We start from the raw sequence: 21,225 nt of genomic DNA, 5'->3' as shown, positions 1-21,225 counted from the left end.
GCACAGACAGAATATGGATCATTAACAAAAAAAAGCAACCTCCATCATCAGCTTTTGGAGAGATAAGTAAACCAAATATACACAGCATTATATAACAAAAAATATTCTCACTTGAATTTCTTTCCGCCTTCCTTATTAATTTCACTGAAGTGTGTGGAAGTCTTATTTGATTATCTGGAAAATGAAACACAAAATAGGCGTTGTGCTGTGCTGGCGTCCAGTCTCCGTGGCCCAGTTTGCACCATAGAATTACATGGATGCATAAATACATGAAGTGGTCGGCGAGAGTCAGTCTCGTGCAAACCGGTCATCAGATCTGTTCATGTTTTCTTGCTACACAGAGGAAGAAGATTTCATCAAGTAAACAGATCCTTCATTAACGTCGGTCTTGATTGGGGTTGTAATAAACTGCAGCTACTGCGCAGAAACAGAGGTATTTCTCAGATAATTGCTCACGTTGCATGCCAAACCATTTCATTTTTTTCTCCCAGTTCAGATTAAGGGTAATCGCTGTGCCACCTCTTACGCAATGCTTGGTTTTGCTGTGATATGACAGCATTCAGGCAGTGATGTGGGGACAATAATAATTATAAGTGCATGAGATTTAATCACTGTGTCTGGGAAAGCTCAGGGAATTTGTGCCAGTTGCTCCCTCATTTTCAGGAAAAACTAGGCTCACTACAGGCAGCCAGGTTGTGCGACAGATATTTGGAAGGCTGTGAATTGCATCCGTCCGTTCTGCAGCGTTTCTATTTTTACCACAGAGACTGAGCCTGAGAACTGTGGCTTTAAGGTCCTTTTGTGAAAGTGAATCCATTAACTTTTAATGGACGGCCTCCCGGTGCACAGCTGCATGGCGCTCTGAAGACTCAATGCGTGGACGTAAACTGTTTAAGATCAAATATTATATGGTCCTTATGCAAAAAATACTAAACACTGTTGAGAAGACAGCTGGTGCTGACCTAAAGTGGTACCTTTGAGTCTTACATAATATCTCCCTACGAAGGATGCAACCTACTCTGCATGCTTTTGTGCTCTCCCTGGATGTGAGTCAATGTGTAGGCCACATTAAATGACAGTTGTAGGAATTTCTTTTAGCATGTGCCACATTTCCATACTTATTCAGGATTAACATGTTGATGGACAGAGGTTTCATTTTGATTTGTGGAAAGGCTCTGCAGTTTCATGGTTGCATCATTTTTGTGCATAGAGTGGGAAATTTCACAGATATCATTTGACAAGCTGGAAATAGGACAAGGTGACAGATTGGCTTGGCCAGCACATCAGTCAGAGCACAACTAGATACAGTTTGTAAAGTGCATAGCTGATAACAAAATATAGCTCTGAGTTCTGTCATTTCTGTGTTTCTGTCATATAGATTTGCTTATTTGCCACCTAAAGAATAGAAACACAACAATTAGTCTTGAACTTATTGAAATGTTGATTATACAGAATGATAAATGATATGTAACTGTATAGTGCTTTAATGATTCCAAAGGACACCAAAGTGTTTCATACTACCTTTAGTCATTCACACATTCACACACTGATGGTTACCACAGCTACCCCAGAGCAGTCTGACAGAACTGAGGCCATCTTTTTAAAATTCCTTTTACAACAATAATTTTTTTTACTGCTCTTGTGTAATATTATAAGATCAGGAAAGCTTATAAGTTTTTAGAGAAAAAAAAATTATAAAAAATGTTAATAGAAGATTAGTTTCTATGAACCATGTAATTTAGTTTCTAATAGAAACATTTAAAATGTAACAGTCTTGACTGACAAGAGACAAAAATTTTTACCAATTTTCCCTAAATTAGCTCTAATGGGTGATTGACAGGTCAAATATTAAAACTAATATTTTTCGTGAGGTAACTAAATGCATCAAAACTAAGAACCTCAACCATTTCAGGTCCATTAAGCAAATGCATGTACTTTAATGTTTTGCTGAGTTTAATAATAATCAGAAATGCTAGATATATCCAACATTTGCACATTTTGTACTAAAACCCATTCATCTATGTGATGCAGAACTCGTCTCCTTTCTGAGCTGTCTGATGTTTGAACATCCCATCATTTCTATACTTGCGCATAATTGTTTGAACAGATGAAGGCACCTTAAAGTATCTAGAGATTGTTCCAAGGATGAGTCAGACATGTGCAGCTCCCCTATTCCTAATTTCTTTGCTGATTTTGTTCAAACATGTTAAGCAACAAAGCTGTGTGTTCCAGGTGTGGCCTTAAAACACATCCAGAGACGTGCCTTCAATTAAATCAAATGTATTGGTTAATCTGTCAGAATTTTTGTCATTCAGGCTTTCCCACATTGTTTAAAGAGATATAATTCTGTATGTAAACAGAAAGTTACTAAAAATATATCTTAAAAACGTTCTTGTTCTGTTTTCTGGCACTTTGCGAACACATTCTAATTGATCTAAAGCAAGAGAAGTTTGTTCTAATTTAACTTCAGACAGTGATAAAAAATATATATTTTTAGTTGCTATATGTAAACTTCTGATTTTTTCAGTAGGAAAACCTTATAGTTTCTCCATCGCCATTGCCAAACCATGAGCTGATATAGCCAGATCAATATTCTAAAATAGCACAGATGTCAATCATTCACAACTTTCTCTGTTTGCTGATTGGCCAGGATGATATTAAATTAGAGAAATCAAACTCAATGGGACAAATCCTAGATGGAGCAACGGAAGGAGATGAGAATCGAGTGGAATTGTGTAGGAAGGCAATAGCTATGAAGTACAAAAAGTATTTTGTACCTAATAATATGTCAAATCAAATACAGGTCAAGACACAAATTCTATTTTTTCCTTTAATCTTCCTTTTGAAAAGTCTGTTTTTATTATTTGGCTATGCTAAAATTCATCAGGATGTAATGTTAGACTGAGTGTATAAGAAAGTCAAAGTGTTCATAAATCACCATTAAAAGCTACACCCAAAAGTAAGACATTATGCACTGCACTGCCAGTTATGTATCAGCATCTGCAGAGGACAACATTGCACTGTAAGACAAGCATTTTACAGCCATGTAGCATCCAATCAATATACCTATATAGTGCAGCAGAGTGTCCATTATCATGTTTCATGCAGGCCATGCACAAAGGTTCATCTGTGAGTCTGGAAAACAAGCCGTAGAACTCGAGCCAAACTCTTACACTGAGTCATGGCTGCCCACTGCGAAATGTGATATGGCCTGCACTGATTAGGAGCAGCATTGCTGCAAAGATATTACGCACTAAAAAAAACAGTATTTTAAGTAATTCTCTCTCTTTTTTTTTTTTTTTTTTTTTTTTACATAGCGATCGATTATTTGGTAGCGTGTTGTGCTTTTTCTCCAGTTTTGACCTCCTTTGTATTGATATAATTAAACGCATTACAGCTAAGGCTGCTCTGCTGGGACTGAGATGACCTCTACAAGGACTCCGGAGGTTAATTTTCATTTTTGTCCTGCCCGGCATTTTAGCTAATGATACACAGAAGCAGGTGGCTGTTTTTACATACTTTGACACCAGATGCATCTGTGTTATGTTGATACACAAATGATGACATATTAACAGTACAATTAGAGAGAAAGTATTCTTTCCCCTTCCAAATAAACATCCAAAGGCTTCCTGTCACACCACTTAAAGAAAGAAACTAGAAACTGACAGTTTAAAAACCTACATCGTGGGACCAATGCTCACACTGTTGTATTTATAAATAATCGTTCCTCTGAAAATTATTGTATGTACTCACTTCACCAATTTTATACCATGGTTTAAAGGTATAAACCATAAAAAAACACTCATCTGAAATAGCTAACAAGTTCTATAGGATAGTTTTGAAAAACTACATGCAGTGCTTACATCAGGGGAAAACAAAGTTGAAAAAATGAATTTGTTGTATTCTTCAAATACAATTTGATTCAAATTTTTAATTAAATAATATTAAAAATATAAAGCCCATTTGGACTCTGAAAATGAAGAGGCCGCACATCAACCATTTTTCTGAACTGTTTTATGCATCTGAAAATACTTCTACAGCCAAAGCAATCCTTGCTGAGACAAAATGGAAAGTGTAGTAGCCTTCTTTTTATCAGTTGATCAGCAGTGAGCAGAAATAGGTGGGGTAGGGGAAATTATGCCATTGTCTGATTCATACAGCCGGAAAAACTCCGATCCCAGCAGTTTCTCTGACATCTGATTTAAAGCAATTGTAAAAGGGAGAAGAGAAAAAAAGTTCTAAACTGTTTTTAAGAACCTTTGTATACATTCTGTATGTAAATGATTGTAACAACTGTCACACAATATTATAAAAACTTACTGATATTATATTTTTTGTAGCAAGAGAGAATATGTAATCCTCAGTTTGTATAGTTCTGAACCCATCAAAGTTAGCGTGTCTTGATTTTTTTGAGGCATGTCAATATGGGCTTGCAAGAATGTGAAACTTAGGTGACAGAACTGCTATTGGAGAGAAGATTACAGGGAGTGATTGCAAGTCTCGGCAAAAAAGTGTTATAATGGAGTTGATGAAAAATAAAAAACGTGTGAATGGAAAAAAAACAAGCTTCTATTCATGTTGCTTAACGTGACATGTATTTCTAGCAGATGGTGAACAAAGCAGCAGCACTTCAGTTGGTGTTCTACCTGATCATCATGAACCAGAACACTGCAGAAACCAAGCTTTATTTCATTGCAGTACTTTGTAATCCATTTAGTGTTTGTCTCCTTGTTAATTATTACATTCTTATGTTCACAATATACATAAATGTTTTTGTTAATGACACCAGTGGAACAGTATTTGTGTGTCAGAGAAAGTTATTTGTACTTTTACAGTCGAATAAGTGTAAAAAAGATCTTGAACTTATTTCAGAATCCTTCAATCTTTTCCCACATGCCCTCTTTTTTGCATCATTAGCATTTGAGTAGGTCAATTGTCGTAAAAGCCTAATCTGACTAAATTAATGTTTATCTGGTATATTTGCATATACTGAGAGGTGGGTTCTTAATGCAGGGCAATCTGGCCATAAAAGCATTATTTGGGGATGTAATCCTGATCCACAGTCTGAACAGTCATGTTTTTTTTTTTTTTTTCAGATTTAGTTGTACTTAGTTCTGGATATGGCTGACTGGCTGCAGAGCCTCTGTTTTCATCTCAGGATTCTCTCTTAATATCTGCATTCTGGTTTATTCTGATAGACATTTCTTGGCCTTTTTGCACTGCGAGTTTTTTTTTTTTTTTTTTTTTTTTCAGAAGTGCCACACAAGTAGCATAGTTTTTGTTTATTGCACATCTTAGCAGCTATTGGGACCAAGCAATTAAACACAATAGATGAGGCCTGACTCTCCAGTGTGTGATTACATTTCCAGGGAGGTACACATATGGCTGAGACATATGGCACACCGAAGATCCATAAAGCTCTCAAAAAACAACACGATACATCAAAAATAAATTAGATATCAGAATCTTTAATATTTTAAACAGGAAACAGTCAAGTGAAAATGTAGCTTAAACCAGGCAGGGGAAAAAACAAATCTGGGAAAATAATCAAAAGGAATTAAACTGAATATTATAATTGGACTGTTAACAAAAAGGAAAAAAAACTGATGCAGCTGTAAAAGTATCTTTTTGCATTGACTCTTTGCAGACTTTTGACTACATCAGCTTTCCTTATAGGATGCTGGTCACTGGCTGCTGTATTAAATTTCACCATGCTGTCTTTTGTTTACAAACTACAACATTGTCTTTTGTGTGCATTGCTATAATTTTGATCCAGCTCCTCTTTTTTCAGTATGTAAAATACTAGCTGGCTTGTCTAGACCAGTCAGGCATAGCATTATGACCGCATGCCTAATAGCACTGCCAAACTAGACCTGCTCTTTTAAGGCATGCATTCATCTTGGGCCCCAAAGTTGTGCTGCTGTAAACACTTTTATATCTTCTAATCTTGAAAACATTCTAGTTGAAAATTAAGAATGTAAGCAATATATTCAATATATTTTGTCAATCATTTCAGAAAGTGAAATCACATAGATTTGTTACATTTTGTGTGAAACAGTTTAAGCCTGGGGTTCTTATAATTTTGATGATTATGGCTTACAGATAATTAAAAACAAAAATTCAGTGTCTCAACAAAATTTGAATATAACATAAGGTAAATATTAAAAGGATACTTTAAACTGAAATGCCAGGCTTCTGAAAAGAATGTTAATTTCAATGTACTCAATACTTTGTTGGGCTTCCATTTGCATAAATTAATGCATGTGTGGTGTTGGGTAGTGTTAAGTTTACTGAAAAAAAAAAAAAAAAAAAAAAAAAAAATATATATATATATATATATATATATATATATATATATATATATATATATATATATATATATATATATATATATATATTTACTTTTTTATGATATTCAAATCTTTAATATACACAAAGAACTCCAAATGAATATATGGCTTTGTAGTAAATCAATCTATGAACAGTAATACAGGCTCTCACAGGCTCTTTCACGAAATACTTAAATCTTGTTGTAGTTTAATTTAACTTTATATTATTATCAGAACATTTTGTACTGCACCCTAATTTGATTATATTTCCTCTGATCCCTATTCAGGCCAGTTGACTCATAAATTATATTAGGTTCTGACACAAAATTAAACTTTCTTAATTGGACAGAACATGGAAAATTACTTTCAATTATTAGGTGACAATTCTCAACTGAAAAGTCAGATACAAAATGAAAAAACTGCAAAATATATGAAGAGGGGTCAAAGTGACCAGCATCTGAAGCTGTCACACATAGTATATTGTCATTATTTACAAAAGATAAAGGGGGAAAAAATGTAATATTATTTTTGTAAGAAAATGTAAGTGAATTGTGTGATCTCATAAGTCATTATTAACTTAAATAATCGTCTTTGTCATGAATTTTTTTACCCTCTGACACTGTGATGATTCTAGGACGCTCTTCTTTACAGAATTGCTTCAGCTGATTGAAATTTACTAGATTTTAATCATCCTTAAGCCTGTTTATCTTCACTGGTCCTTCACACTACTGTGATTCTTTGCATTTTTTTTCTATTGTGCTGTGGATTTGCTTTGGTGTTTGGGATTATTGTCTCATTTTGTGACCGGATTTCCAGCAAACCTAGGCTGTAAGGCAGATGGCCTCACAGTTTAATCTAACCTACAATATAAAAAAAATAGAAAACCACGGTGTTCCTTACAAATAAGCCGTCATTGTGTTTTGTTTTTTCTTTTCATTCTCTAACATAAAGTTTAACAGTCAATGTTGTACTAGCTAAGGCCTGGTTTCAGCTTTAGCTCAAAACCTTATGCAGCTCCTTTACTGTTGGACTTCAACGTGTGCTTGGTAGAATGTGTATTAAAAGAAAAATTTGTAACTTTATTGAAGGTTTTCCATACCCACAAATAATTTTTTGTGTAGGTGAGGAAATTATTAAAAGATTCCAAATTGTTGTTATGTAGTCAAATAATTTTCTCTAAATTATTGAACAGCAACTACGTTTTTTAGAGGATTTGATTAGCACTGATCAGATTTTTGTGGCCATTTTCTACTGAATGGAGAATGGCGATGCTGAATGGAGAATGGCGAACTATGAAAGATCATTGAAAATATTTCGCCATTCGTTCCTACGTCCACTTTGTGTGACTGGGTTTTTAAACTCAAAGCAAAAATGATTAATCAGTTCTCATTTAAAATGTTTTCAGCAACAAATCTTGGTGCGTTGTGAGAAGCATGCCATAATTTCTAAATTCAGCATGTTCCGTGGCAGATGTTGAAAGCTCAAAAAGATAAAAACATTCCATGTCAGTCAGCATTTTATGGACTTACTCAAAGTATTGCTCTCGCTTGCTCTCTCACAGCCTGAATGAACTGCGGACATGGCTCGAAATGTTGCAGCAAGTAGTTTCTTTTTAAATACCTACTACATCCTTGAGCTTCTTCTGACTTAACATCTCACAGTTTTTTAAAAATAGATCCAGTTAAGCCCAAAACTATTTATAACCTCCAGATTTAGATTTAAAGTAATCTTTTAATTTTACCTACTACATGTCTTTACTGACTGGAGGAATTCTATAATGGATCGGCCAGAGTTCACAAAATCCATGGAACATGTCACAAGAGACAGATCATCAAAATATAAAAAAATGCATAATTAAAAAAAAATATGATTCTTGAGAATAGGGACAAAACAGGTCCTATGGATAAAGCATGAAATTTGAATAAAATATACACAAAATATATTTTTTTCAAATATCTAACTAAACTAACCTGGGTCATGTGAGCACAACAATGTATATTTTTCTTTTTTTTTGCTGAATATTTTTTTATTTTAAACATTGTAGTCGGTGGATGATGCCTGTAAAAGCCCTTGTCCAGGAGCAGAACTCAATACATTCTTATAGTTTAAAACAATTAAAGAAATACTAAAATTATATATTATGACAATTAAGTATAAGTAGTCATATAAATAATTATAAAAGTATCGATAAATTGAATTAAAAATAATTTTTAGATATTTTCCAACTCCGTTGAAATTTGTCCTTAGTTTTTGTCAACACCGTCAGAAATGAAAAGAATGTAAAAAAAATCAGGCATTATTGGGGGGCACCAGAACTTCTGAGGACCCCATGACGTTGTCTTTTCTCTTCCTTTGCTAGGAGGGCTAGTTAGCTCCGGTTAGCTTAAGTTATTCTTTAGTTTTTTCTTCTGTTTTATTCCTAAGTTGTTTGTCACAACCATGATGTGTCAACTCCATAACTGACAATTTACAAAACTTTGATGAAATTTTTTGAAATAAAAGCTTAATTTTGGTATAATGTAAAGATTTCATGGACCTGACGAGCTACAATATGGCCTTCTTCAGAATAACATCATATAAATTGAGGTAGTTTGGCATTTCGTCAACTCCGTCAGATGTCAACTCCGTCAGAGTTTTTCTGACTCTTTCAGTGAAATTGTTGTCAAATCTCACTTAATTGTGCAACTAATTCATTTTAATGTATTTTACATGAATTGCATTACTTCACATGTACCAAGTTTTTCATTTTACTCACTAGTTTGTCACCACCTTCAGTTCTGTGTCAACTCCGTCATGCACTGTCAACTCCATCAGATGGACTTTTTCTTGTTTTTTGTTTTAAATAATATTTATTTTATTTCTTGAGAAGCATTTGTCTGTAAATTGAGTAAAAATATCACTAATGGGGTATTTTAAAAATCATTTTAGATTTATTTTTGTCAGATGGTGATGACAAAGTTTTGGGTCAGGTCGATTAAAAATGTAATTTTTAAAAAAAAATTCGCAACTGGGAGCCTATACCTTAGCATCTTCATATTTTCTAAACATTATTTGTCATATTTGCATACATAAGGTTGAGAAATAATGAAAAAAAATATGGGAAAATTAAAACCCATTTTGTCCCTATTCTCAAGAATCACTGATATCAGTGATTCTTAGCATCTTCATATTTTCGAAACATTATTTGTCATATTTGCATACATAAGGTTGAGAAATAATGAAAAAAATATGGGAAAATTAAAACCCATTTTGTCCCTATTCTCAAGAATCACTGATATATATATATGTATGTAACTCATTACCTGAAATTAAATTAGACTAAACCATTGCTGTTTTGTGTCAATTACGACAACCAAAATTATTGCTAATTGCCAAATAGCTAATTTTATTTTATCTTTTTTTACTTTGTTCTGTTTAAAAGTTTACATGCATTTCCTTACTATTTGACTATACATTTGATTATAATTCCTTTTAAAAGAACATAAATTAGTGTTGGCACTTCCTGACAGAACGCGTGTGACCGAGTCAGGCTTGCAGGGTATCTTGCTTCAACACACCTGTGCACATCTGCCAACACAATCTTCTATGGGAATGAGATCAGGGTTGAGTGATGGCTCTAATGTCCTTAAGCCAATTTGTAACTAATTTGGTGGTATGCTTTGAGTCATTGCCCATTTGGAAGACCGAAATATGCCCCAGCTTTAACATCCTGACTGATGTTTGGAGGTGTTGCTTCAGTATTTCTCCTCCTGATGCTATTAGTTGAAGTGCACTAGTCTGGCTCAAAACTCCCTAAAGTGTGGATTATGCTTTTACCTGCTTCAGATAGCATCTTCACAAGATGTTTTCCAAATTTTGCACAAAAACATGCTCTTCCTGTTCCAGAGAAAGGTTTATCAAAGAATGAACCAGACCAGTGGAGGCACACGATTCTGCTTCTGAGATATTGGCTGATATCTTGAGATTTTTCCCAAAATGTCACACAGAGTCACAGAGTCGTTGCCATATATACATCCATAGGTTTGCACTTTTTAATCTTAAAAAGTCATGACATGATCATCCTTTCAGCTGACCATTTTGTTTAGAAGTATCACAATCTCTCTCTCATCTTTTGAGCATTTAGCAAGTAGGTATAATTTTGATAATTCTAACTATAATTTCTAGCATCATGAAAAATAAAACATTTAATTTGATTTAATGTCAGACAATGAGTCAAAAAAAGTTGCGCCTTTTTATACGACAGTTGTAAAAAAGAAAAAAAAAAAAAAGCCTTTCCTTCAGGCGCAGTAATCCACTCTAATCCACTTTGGATGTAAAGTATCAGTGGGCCCTTTGTTACAATGCTTGTGGTAAACTTAAGGTAAACTTAATAAGTTTTTAAAATAATAAAATCTGTTGTGAATTTCCACAACACATTTAATGAAATAGAGAGGAAGTAGAATACAATATGCCATCTAAGTCTTATTTATTTCTATGTATTTTGCGTGACTTGCTAAATGACTTTCCTACTATTTGATTACCTTAGCACAGGGGTGTCAAACTCAATTTCACCGAGGGCCACTTCAGCATATTGGCCCCCCTCAACGGGCCACATTGACGGTACAAATCAGGAGTGCATCCCTGCTAAAAGACACCCAGACAAAAGGTTGACTTCTCTCATTCAGTTCTGTAGAGGCTTATAATGAGTCAATGTCCAGGTGTGTTAGAGAAGGAACCATCTAAAGTTGCAGATGGTAGCTCTGGAAAACTAGACTTGGGCAGCCCTAGCATAAATGTATAAAAATACAATGTTAAAAATAAATTAAACAACACTTCATAATGTTAAATAATTGATTTTATGCATTGAAGTTTTAAATATTACATTTGAGTTTCCATGGATGTAAAATTACTGCTCAGTTTAAAAATTACAATATTTAAATCAGTGTTTAAAGGTATGAAAACAAATGATAAAAACAAGTCACGTGGGCAGACATTATAGACTTTATGCAAAGATGACCTTGAGTTTGACACATGTGCATTACACCATAGAACTGCCAATAGGTAATTGAAGTAAAGTAGCTTCGATTTCAAAGAAGCCTACAGTGAAGTCGATTGGCAAATGAACCATCACGGAAGAGGAAGGCTCTTGTCTCACTGCACCCCAAGAGATGCATAACCTACAAAAACTGTTTCTGTCTGGTTTTGAACCAGAGACCTTTTGCATGTAAAGCAAATGTGATAACCACTACACTACAGGAACTGAACTTCTCTGCTTTGTTTCAGTTTGAGGTTCCAAAGTTGATGATGTGAGATGCAACGCATGAAAATTTAAACTGAGGTTTGCACTCAGATGCCTGTATTCAGAGTACAGACCATGACACCAAAGAACTCTTGTTGACCTTTAGTAAACACCTGTGATGAATAGAACATACTAAATCTATTTCTGTCTGGTTTTGAACCAGAGACCTTTTGCATGTAAAGCAAATGTGATAACCACTACACTACAGAAACTCATGCTCTTTGCAGTGTTCCTGGTAGATGATCCACATTTTGTTAGAGACTAACGTCAACGATGGGCATGGAACAATGTCAAATACTTATACCACAGATCCTCTCAGAGAGCACAGTAACTTGGTGAACTAACTGTCAGACTTATAATTGTGCCCAATTTCACATTACAGTCCATAAACTAAGCCTGGGATCAAAAAAATTTATTGAAAATGTCATTAGCAGAGACAAATGGTTCTACAGAGACTTGGCTAAATGGCTATAAAATAAAATCAATACTTACAAATAAAAAATGTTTCAAAAATAAAATTAACACATTAAAATAAAAAAATATCTCTGAAATACAATCAACACTTGAAAATTAAAAATGGTTCAAAAATAATATCAACACTTCAAAATACAAAATCTCTGGAAAATAAAATATTATGTATGTTGTTTTGAAAAACATTAGAATATAAGCACTTTTATCAAATCTTCATTGTGGTAAGAACATGTAAGTTCTTCTTAAATCCATGGAAACCCAACAGTTTGTAAGGTAGGTTAGCTCAGCAGGTTAGAGCACGGTGCTGGTAATGCTGAGGTCATTGGTTCAAACCCCATAGTGGTCAATTCATGTCTAAGGTCTTTCAGACAATCAACACTTCAAAACAAATAAGGTTTCAAAATTAAAATCAACACTTTACAATAAATAAGGTTTCAAAAATAAAATCAACACTTCAAAATAAATAAGGTTTCAAAAATAAAATCAACACTTTACAATAAATAAGGTTTCAAAAATAAAATCAACACTTAAAAATGGTTAAAAAATAAAATCAATACTTACAAATAAAAATGGTTCCTACAATAAAATTTACAGTTCAAAATGTATAATGGTGTCTGTTCAGTCCATAAAGTAAGCCTGGGATCAAAAAATTTATTGAAGATGTCATTAGTAGAGACAGAGTCTTGGCTAATACTTACAAATAAAAAATGGTTAGGAAGCGCATTACAAACCTTTGGTTGAATCAACGTTGTGTTAATCCATTTGAGGAGCCGGCAGTTTATCTTGAGGAAATAAATGACGATGCAAAAGTTAATTAGACTGTAACATGCGCAGTCCGCTGCTCAACCACTGCGGACGTGGCTCCGCCGTTGCGAAGAATTAGAAACCGCTGGAAGTAACTCATCCAGCGGATTTAACAAATGGAGCCTTCTAGGTTCACGTTACCCAGGAGAGCGGCGCTCTGGAGGAGCTGCAGACGTAACATCTGTCCGTTTCGGAGAAGCGAAACCACGCAAATAAATAATTAAATAATCCGGACCGCACAGGGTAAAACACTCACAGATAGAGTTCAGTTGATCTGTTTGGATCAGACAGATCCAACTGACTGATGAATTAGCGCAGATTTTTCTGCAGATGGGAACCAGGAGGAAGTGCGTTCAGACCCCAGCGGGTGAAGTGATGCTAATTTAAGTGAAGTCGCTTAATTTATTATAAGTTATTGGGGTCAGTCAGTGGTTTTTGTCACTACGGAGAAAAATTTAGATACATTTATCTGCTTAATCTGTGATGGGATCTGGATTCACCGTGAATATTAACTAAACCGCATAAAATGCGACTAAATAGCCGATGTTAATATGATTGTAATTTCACAGATAAAAATAGTACATGACCGATTTTTTTTTTTTCTTATGTTGTCGGTCAAGATAACTGATAACAAAAAAAAAAGTCTAGCGCAACCTGCCGATGTCTCAGTTTTATTCGCTGGGAAAATCAATAAGCAGCTTGAGGTGACTCTGCTGCTCTCTAGTGGCGAGAACCCGTAATGTTGCCTGGTAACAATCGGAATGCATTGTGGGAGATGTAGTTTGTAGTCAATTCATGCTCAAAACCTATTTTAAGTCAATCATCAGCCTATAAAATGCTGGGCGGGCCACATAAAATGACATGGCGGGCCACATGTGGCCCGCGGGCCTTGAATTTGACACATGTGCCTTAGCATGTCACATTTAATGATGTCTGTTTTTTTTTTAAAGTGAGCATATTTGGTGATCAAAATTATAAATAACAAAAAAAAGACCCATTCTGCCCGACGTTTTGAATTGCTTTCATTCGTCCATCTTATGAATTGTGTGGATCAGAGTTTTATGAAGAGGAGTCTCTTCTGTCTGACACTGCACTGGGTTCCAGCCACCACTGAAACATTTGTTGAAGGACCCCTTTTTTAAGTCGGTCATCTAATCTTGTTAACGTGGACTAAGCCTTCTCCTGAGTGGATTTGACCATACAGAATTACCGTGTCACAACCAATCTAATGACCATTTGGAAGAAACGAGCAATCTGTAATCATATCAAAATTGTCAAAAGTGTAATCCAGTTAAAAGGTTTCTTTTTAGATATTGAGAAAAAAATAATAAAGATAAATTTTTTGAGGGAATAAAAGGCACAATAATGAAATTAAATTGAGTTACATTTATCTAAAATCTACAAGTAAACTTTACCGAAAATAAGCCAATATGTCAAGTGTCAGCAGTATGCTGGAGTAAAAAAAGACAAAATCACATTCACAACTGAACGTACTTCAGTTCATCGGCCCTAGAGGGTTTCCTGCCCTCTGCTTTCTATGTGTGTGTGTGTGTGTGTGCGTGTGTGTGTGTGTGTGTATGTTGTAGGTCTGTGGACAGAGATCCAGGTTGTAAGTAGGCAGCTGACTCACCCAGAGGCTGTTTGGTGATGGTGTGTGGCTTGTTGTCTGTCCTCAGGGGAGCTCTCTACTCTACTTACGAGAGGGGGGTGGAGGGGTGTCTAGTCTGGACTGACTGTGACTTTCATACGCCTTCAGACAGCATTTCTAGTTTGTAATGCCACTGTGCACAAGTTAAATGGGAGTAGAGTGAATGTGTTAGGGCAGGTATGGTGTGATGAATACATGCCATTGACAGGTATCAAGGTGGACCAAGGTTTTAGGCGGTTAGCTTCCAAATGGCTAACAGTTTGAGTCATGCCATTACCACAGTTTAAGTTATTTCATTGAACTGCAAGAGTTTTAAAGTAATGCAGCACATTCTGATGGTCTAGTGGTGAAATAACAAGATTTCTTTTTTCTTACTTTTGAACATAAGCTTTGAAATTTAGCTTCAAGCTACTCTATTACCTACACAGCGTAATTTATCCATATAAAAAGCTAGCAGTTCCTGTGTTTTACTGTGTATGTTTTAGATTCTCCTTTGCTCAGCACTTGTGCTTAATTCAAGAAGAAACACATTTTTAATAAGTCACCTTACATGTTCCCTTTCAAAATACTTAGGTCGATCCTCCTCAACTTCACCCAAAAATTATTTCATTAAACTTTGTTTAGAACAAACAAAACTGAGATCAACTCATCTGTTTGTCAGCTGACAGCGTCTCCAGCTAAGACAGGCTGAGCTAACTTCTCTCCTATCACTCAGTTACTGAGATCTATCCAAATGGTCTGCCGCAGCATCCTCTGTCACTTTGCTTCTCCCATAACGACTCTGAAACGAATGAGCACCGGCTGGCTGCTTTGTGTTTTGTTTTCACTGTCTGTGCAAGCTCCCTGTTTAAACAACACAGAAATTGGTCTGCTCACCGGCCTGGTGCTGTCTGCCGTTTGCTCAGTGCCTATTTCTCCAGAGTCTCTCTGAGCCTGAATTCAAATTAAGTCATCTGTTCACTTTTTTCCTGGTCTAATTTGCCATCATCTTGGATGTTCCTGACCTCTTTCAAGAAGCTGTAATATTGTAATCATTAGCTCTTAGGCATCAATGACACATTAATGTGCTCAGTGTCACACTGTGTTTTTCCTTTTTTGCTGTAATCATGGCAAATAGTACTATTGTAACTTCTTAGTGGAACTGAAATAAGGATTTAACGGTGTAGGTGGGTAGGCTTGTATTTGCCCTCCGGTGCTGTGTGGTGGGTTTGATATGCCCAGATGTTAGCAGAGAAAAGAAAGAAATGCTAATTACTACTCAGATCTTCAGGCATTGCACATAGAAACTCACAATCCTCCTCCTAGATTCATCTCCCAGCTTGAAGACTGCTTGTCTTTTCTAATCTGTCTTCATCAGTTTTTCTTTCCTATCTTCTGATTTAGCTTAACATGTCTAGTGCATGGCAACAGAGGTATTGTTACTATTTTACCATTGAATTAATTAATCTTATTAAATGTGAAGTTCAGACAATTTCTAAACTGTCTAAACTAAAAAACAAAACAAATATAAGCTTACAATTTTTACCACAATCAACAAAATAACTCCAAAAAAGTTTGAGACACATGTATAATAAATCAAATGAAGCCAATTAGTTGTGTCTTTAAAAATAAAAAAGCCAGAATATTCAGCATGTTGTGTGTCATGTATGATGAGATTGAACAGGAAGTGATTAAAAAGGCCTTATTTAAGTCACAAGGAAAACTGCACAGGGACATAAAAAAACCTATTGTGCTATTTATGTAAAATATGATAATAAAGACTGTAACATTTCTATGTGATAGAATACATTTCATCAGCATGAAGTCTGCCCATTAACACACAGGTACAGTCTTAATCAGTCATGTACGGGTCCAGATTCCTGTCAAAACATTTGCCCAATTTAGTCAGAAAATAATGTTAGACAGGTAATGTGTCAAGTTCTGTAGAGTGGGTGGGCAGTTTGATAAACCTATGGTGACATTGTCTTCTCTTTTGTGAGCTCATTAGTTGCAGCTATCACTCATGCATCCCTGCAGATCTTTGAAACCCTCTGTGTCTTCATCAGACTTAAATTATTCCCAAACTTTAGACACTAAATGTTTTCCTTAAAACAGCTGATGCTGTACAGTTTTCAAACTCAAAGACTTATAAAAATTACAAGTCAATAAAAGTATTGATATTGATTGATTATTGTACACAGTATAATCAGCTATGAGGATCAATTGCAGCAGCCCTACTTACTTATGGTCATATATGAAAAACCGTAGCTGCCCTTCCAGGTTTTGAGTAAATAATCTGATCTGTTTCTGTGTCAATGATGCACTACAGCGCGCAGTCCTAACAGCTATAAGAGCACCAGTAAGCTGTTGTATTGAGACACGATGCAGAGTCCAGTCCTCTTGGGACTCCACGCTCTTTGTTCCAATTTCCTCTACAGCAATCCAGGGCAGAGTTAAGGCGCTGTACTTTTCTGATTTACCTAAGCACATGCGGTCACAGCTGAGAGGCTGCAGAGCGGGTGGAGGAGACTGTCTGCGGTGCAGGTGATTTGTCATCAGATGAGGTTCATTAAGGCTGGCAGTGTGTTGTTGGGCCAACCACTGATGTGGAAAAGGGTCATGAATCAGCCATAGTCCAAGGATGATTTTGGTAATATTGGTGATATTGCTTATTGATCCCACAGAAGGGTTATGGATGTTATTATTAAATTCACAGCAGTTCTAAATAAATACTGATTTCTCTTTCAATCAGCGAGTGAAAGTTGAAAAACGAGATTTGATGCACTTAATGGGTCCACTTTCTAGTGTAAAATTAAAATTATGAAGATAATCTTAAAGGGGGTAAGTTATGAAAAATCGACCTTTTTGAGCTTTACATCATGTTATGATATTATTCCCTAATCAAAAATATACATAGAGTATTTATTTGATTCTTTCATGCATGTTTGAGGAATTCTTTAATCTCTCGCAGAAGCACTATAGGGTGTCTAAACAGCATTGATTGCTCATACAAAGCGTTGCCTCTTTACCCAAAGCTCCTCCTTGGAGCTGCAGTCTTCAGCCGAGCTCCTGCCCCACAGAGCACCCTCTCCCCTTACTCTTCTGCAAAGCTCCACCAGACTAGCGGCAGCAGCAATTAGCAAACACCTGGTGGAACTGCGTGTCTGCTGGACTTATCATACAAACTATTTCTCACTCCAGCATTTCTAGGCCTGGTTGTAAATTCCACAATGGAGCAATGTTACTATGATGTCGCACTGAGGCAGAGTGTCGAAAAGAGCAGGAGCTTCTTAAAGAGACAGGCCCAATTTTGAGGCGTGAAATTGCAAAGTCAAATTTCTTTTAAGTTATGTTTGATACAGAATTTTCATAACTGAAGATAACATACTTGATTTTGCTCGAAAATACATAATACCGCCCCCTTAACATAAGAAATAATTTAGTGTGATGCTGTACGAGTTATGAAAGCCCACTCCTTAAAGTCCAGCTTATCCAAAATGTAAGCTGGTTGACCTAATTTCTGCCATTGCCGTCATACTCTGATATGGACAAAATGAGATTAGACTGAACTCATTCAATTACATTTATATGTGTCAATATCTGGAAACAGTGTTTAATATGTAGCCTAAATCTTAAAAATATTCAGCATTTTTATAACAAAAAATGTGTTCAAGGATCAGTTTTTGTTCAAAGAGCCATAATGTAATATGATGCAGATATTGGGGGAGGCAGCAAGTCAAACAAGGCCAGGGCCATGAATTAATGTTTGCAGGCAGGTTGTTTCAGAACGTCAAGTTTCCTTCCATAGCCCATTGACATGTGTGTTCTGTGAGTCGGTGACTCCAAATTGCCTAAAAGTGTGAAAGTAGGTGTGAATGTGTTTGTCCGTCTGTACGTATCAGCTCTGTGACAGACTGGCAACATGTCCACACTGCAGCTCACCTCTCACCTGGTGTGTTCTGGGATATATTCCAGGCACACATGATCTTTAACAGCACATTTAAGGAAACATGCCATTTTAAAGAAATATGTGCACAAAATTTAAAAAAATTATTACATTTAGGTTTGAAGAAATTATTATTACACCTATTTTTTGTGGGATTTGAGGTTAAACCATTGAGTAAATATGCAGTAGTTTATGATATTTACTCAAAAAGTTTAAAAGAAAATGTATAACACCTAGTTGTTTTAAATTAAAACAAAAATTAACATTTTTAATAATGAACAAAGTAAGCTATATATTGGGCTGCTTGGTGACACAATAGTATTCGAATCCCAGCCTGGAGTTTTTGTTTACATGTTCTCCTTGTTTCTGTGTGACTTCTCTCTGGGTACTCCAGTTGTTAAATTAACTGGCCGATCTAAATTGACCTCCGGTCTGAGTGTGTTGCTTGTCCTGTGTATCTCTGACAGCTGATTAATTAACTGGATAGTTGTGGCAGAGAAACACAGCAGATTAGTTGCTCCTCTGCTCTTCTGTTTTCTGGAGCGCCCCTTGTACCACATGCAGACCATACTGACAGGGTCTGCCTCATCATTTTTACTGGCAGGTCCGGTTTACGAGACCAAAAATGAAAGGCATACATTTTTTCATTGGCTTCACATGATGAAAGTCTGAGCTTTTTGCTGGAAAATGGCTTGTCTTTGTAAGGAAAGGAAAACTATAGTACTCATCTCTCATCCAACTGACCAGCAGTGTAGAGCAATGTGTAGCAATGGGGGAGTGCAGTGCTATTCTTCAAAAAGGCTGAAGAAACCTATTCCAGCAATGCATCTTCCCAAATGCAATAAACAGAACATTAACCTGTAAGAATGATGAAAGAGTTTAGCGGTTTAAGAAAACCTTCTAAAATCTATGCATGCCTTTGTCCAGGTAACCTACACAAGCTTGAGATGTATTATTTCATAGTGTTTGCATATATTCAGTCACAGTCATTCCTTGCACATTTAACTTAACTGCTAATCAAATAAATAAGAAAGAACATATGTTCAAATTCTGCTTCAAATTTATTCTGCATTCCCAGAGTCAGAACCAGTAACTGGTTACTGTATTGTGTTTTTTATCATGTAAAGCACTTAGATCTGCCTTGTTGCTGAAATGTGCTATACTAATAATCTTGACTTGACTTGACTGGGCTAACCCTCTTCTCCCCTTTCTTTTCCTGCCATCTCGAAACGCCCCTCCTCTCCAGCTGGGTTTGTGAAGTCGCCACTGTCTGAGACTAAGCTTACCGGGGATACCTTTGAGCTGTACTGCGAGGTGGTCGGTAACCCCACTCCAGAGATCCAGTGGTGGTACGCCGAAGTCAACCGGGCCGACTCCTTCAAGCAGCTTTGGGACGGAGCCCGGAAGCGCCGGGTGTCCATCAACACGGCCTACGGCGCCAATGGGGTCAGTGTGCTCGGCATCACGCGCCTCACACTGGAGGACTCGGGGACCTATGAGTGCAGGGCAAGCAACGACCCCAGGCGCAATGATCTCCGACAAAACCCGGCTATCACCTGGATCCGCGCCCAGGCCACCATATCAGTGCTACAGAGTGAGTGATCTATGTGCTGTAGTGCCTAGATAATGAACAAACCCTGTCAAACCCTTTCCAATCTCAAAGGAGGCCAGCCACAGTACTGAAGAAATTACTGTTCTTCAGTAATTTTCTAAATTCTTCATGCCAGTGGTTGAATTTTATATCTTGGTTTCTGGATACAGTTTGGTTATACCTTAATGTTTTCTTAGTGAGTTTCCAAAATTCCCCTGAGAATTTAGATGACCACAAACCCAAGAGCTACAACTAGTCTTTATCTAGCCTTGTTCTGTCTTCTCTTCCACCAGATCTTTATTTCTCTTTTGCCATGTGTCCTTTTCCAACATTCCTCTTATATTGTTTTTTTTTCTGTATTCCGATTTCATCCTGTTTTCTATTCCTAGATTCATTTGTGATCTTGCTTTCCCATCATGTCGTGCCTCTTTTGTTGGGTTGATTGTTTTATTTACTTCAAAGCATTGCCTGCCAGCTAAATGCAGTGGAAACCTAGTGGTGCTTTGAAGTAATAGTGCTTTTGATTTAGCTTTTTCACTCCGGGCATGGTGTAAATGGGACTATAAGAAGACACAAGGAGGGGATCCATTCGGGTGTGAAACAGTGATTCCTGCTGTCAACCTCTTCCTGATAAAAGGAAACATTTACTGCTTTCAAATTTATGTGTGGTAATCCAATAACGGTACGACCACAAGGGCCCCTGGAGTGTCTCATTTCTTGTTGAAGATGAAATTTTTGCTTCAACACAACAGTCTCTTTGGATCTGTCGGTGCAGTTTGTTACCTTGTGCCTTCTCACCCATTAAGTGTGTGACTGTGAATCAGTAATGACATTATATCCCCTAACCTCCAGCTCTACACACACACGTATTCAGCTGGACCCTTCTAATCTGTGTGTGCTTCAGTGCTCTGCCCACTGGAGCACAGGGAAATGTGGAATGTTGTTAGTCATAGCGAAGCTTTGAGAAGTTTAGAGGAGTCTGGTCTGTGCTGACTTTTGGCTAAAATGTCATATTTTTTGTGAGTTCTGTGTTATTTAATGTTTGGCTAATGCAACTGCATTTGTCTCATTTACATGTTACATAATTCATCTCTATTCTGAATTTACTCCCTCACACAATACAATTTGTCATTACTGAGAAACAAATGTTTGAATATACACATGATAGGCAAATTATTC

At 36.3% G+C, this 21,225-nt stretch overlaps 1 protein-coding gene across 1 annotated transcript in view; it reads left to right on the top strand.

Annotated features, from left to right (window-relative positions):
- Positions 1-21,225, top strand: part of nptnb (neuroplastin b) — a 38,430-nt gene that overhangs the window by 3,200 nt on the left and 14,005 nt on the right. Inside the window, exon 2 of the mRNA XM_014994336.2 lies at positions 19,702-20,049. Coding sequence (XP_014849822.1) covers positions 19,702-20,049 — 348 coding nt within the window. The remainder of the gene's footprint in view (positions 1-19,701; positions 20,050-21,225) is intronic.

Source organism: Poecilia mexicana, unplaced genomic scaffold, assembly GCF_051168715.1.
Source record: "Poecilia mexicana isolate PSO_F unplaced genomic scaffold, ASM5116871v1 scaffold_3, whole genome shotgun sequence".
Taxonomy (NCBI): domain Eukaryota; kingdom Metazoa; phylum Chordata; class Actinopteri; order Cyprinodontiformes; family Poeciliidae; genus Poecilia; species Poecilia mexicana.
Note: the sequence above shows the minus strand (reverse complement) of the source record. Positions and strands in the feature narration are given on the sequence as shown.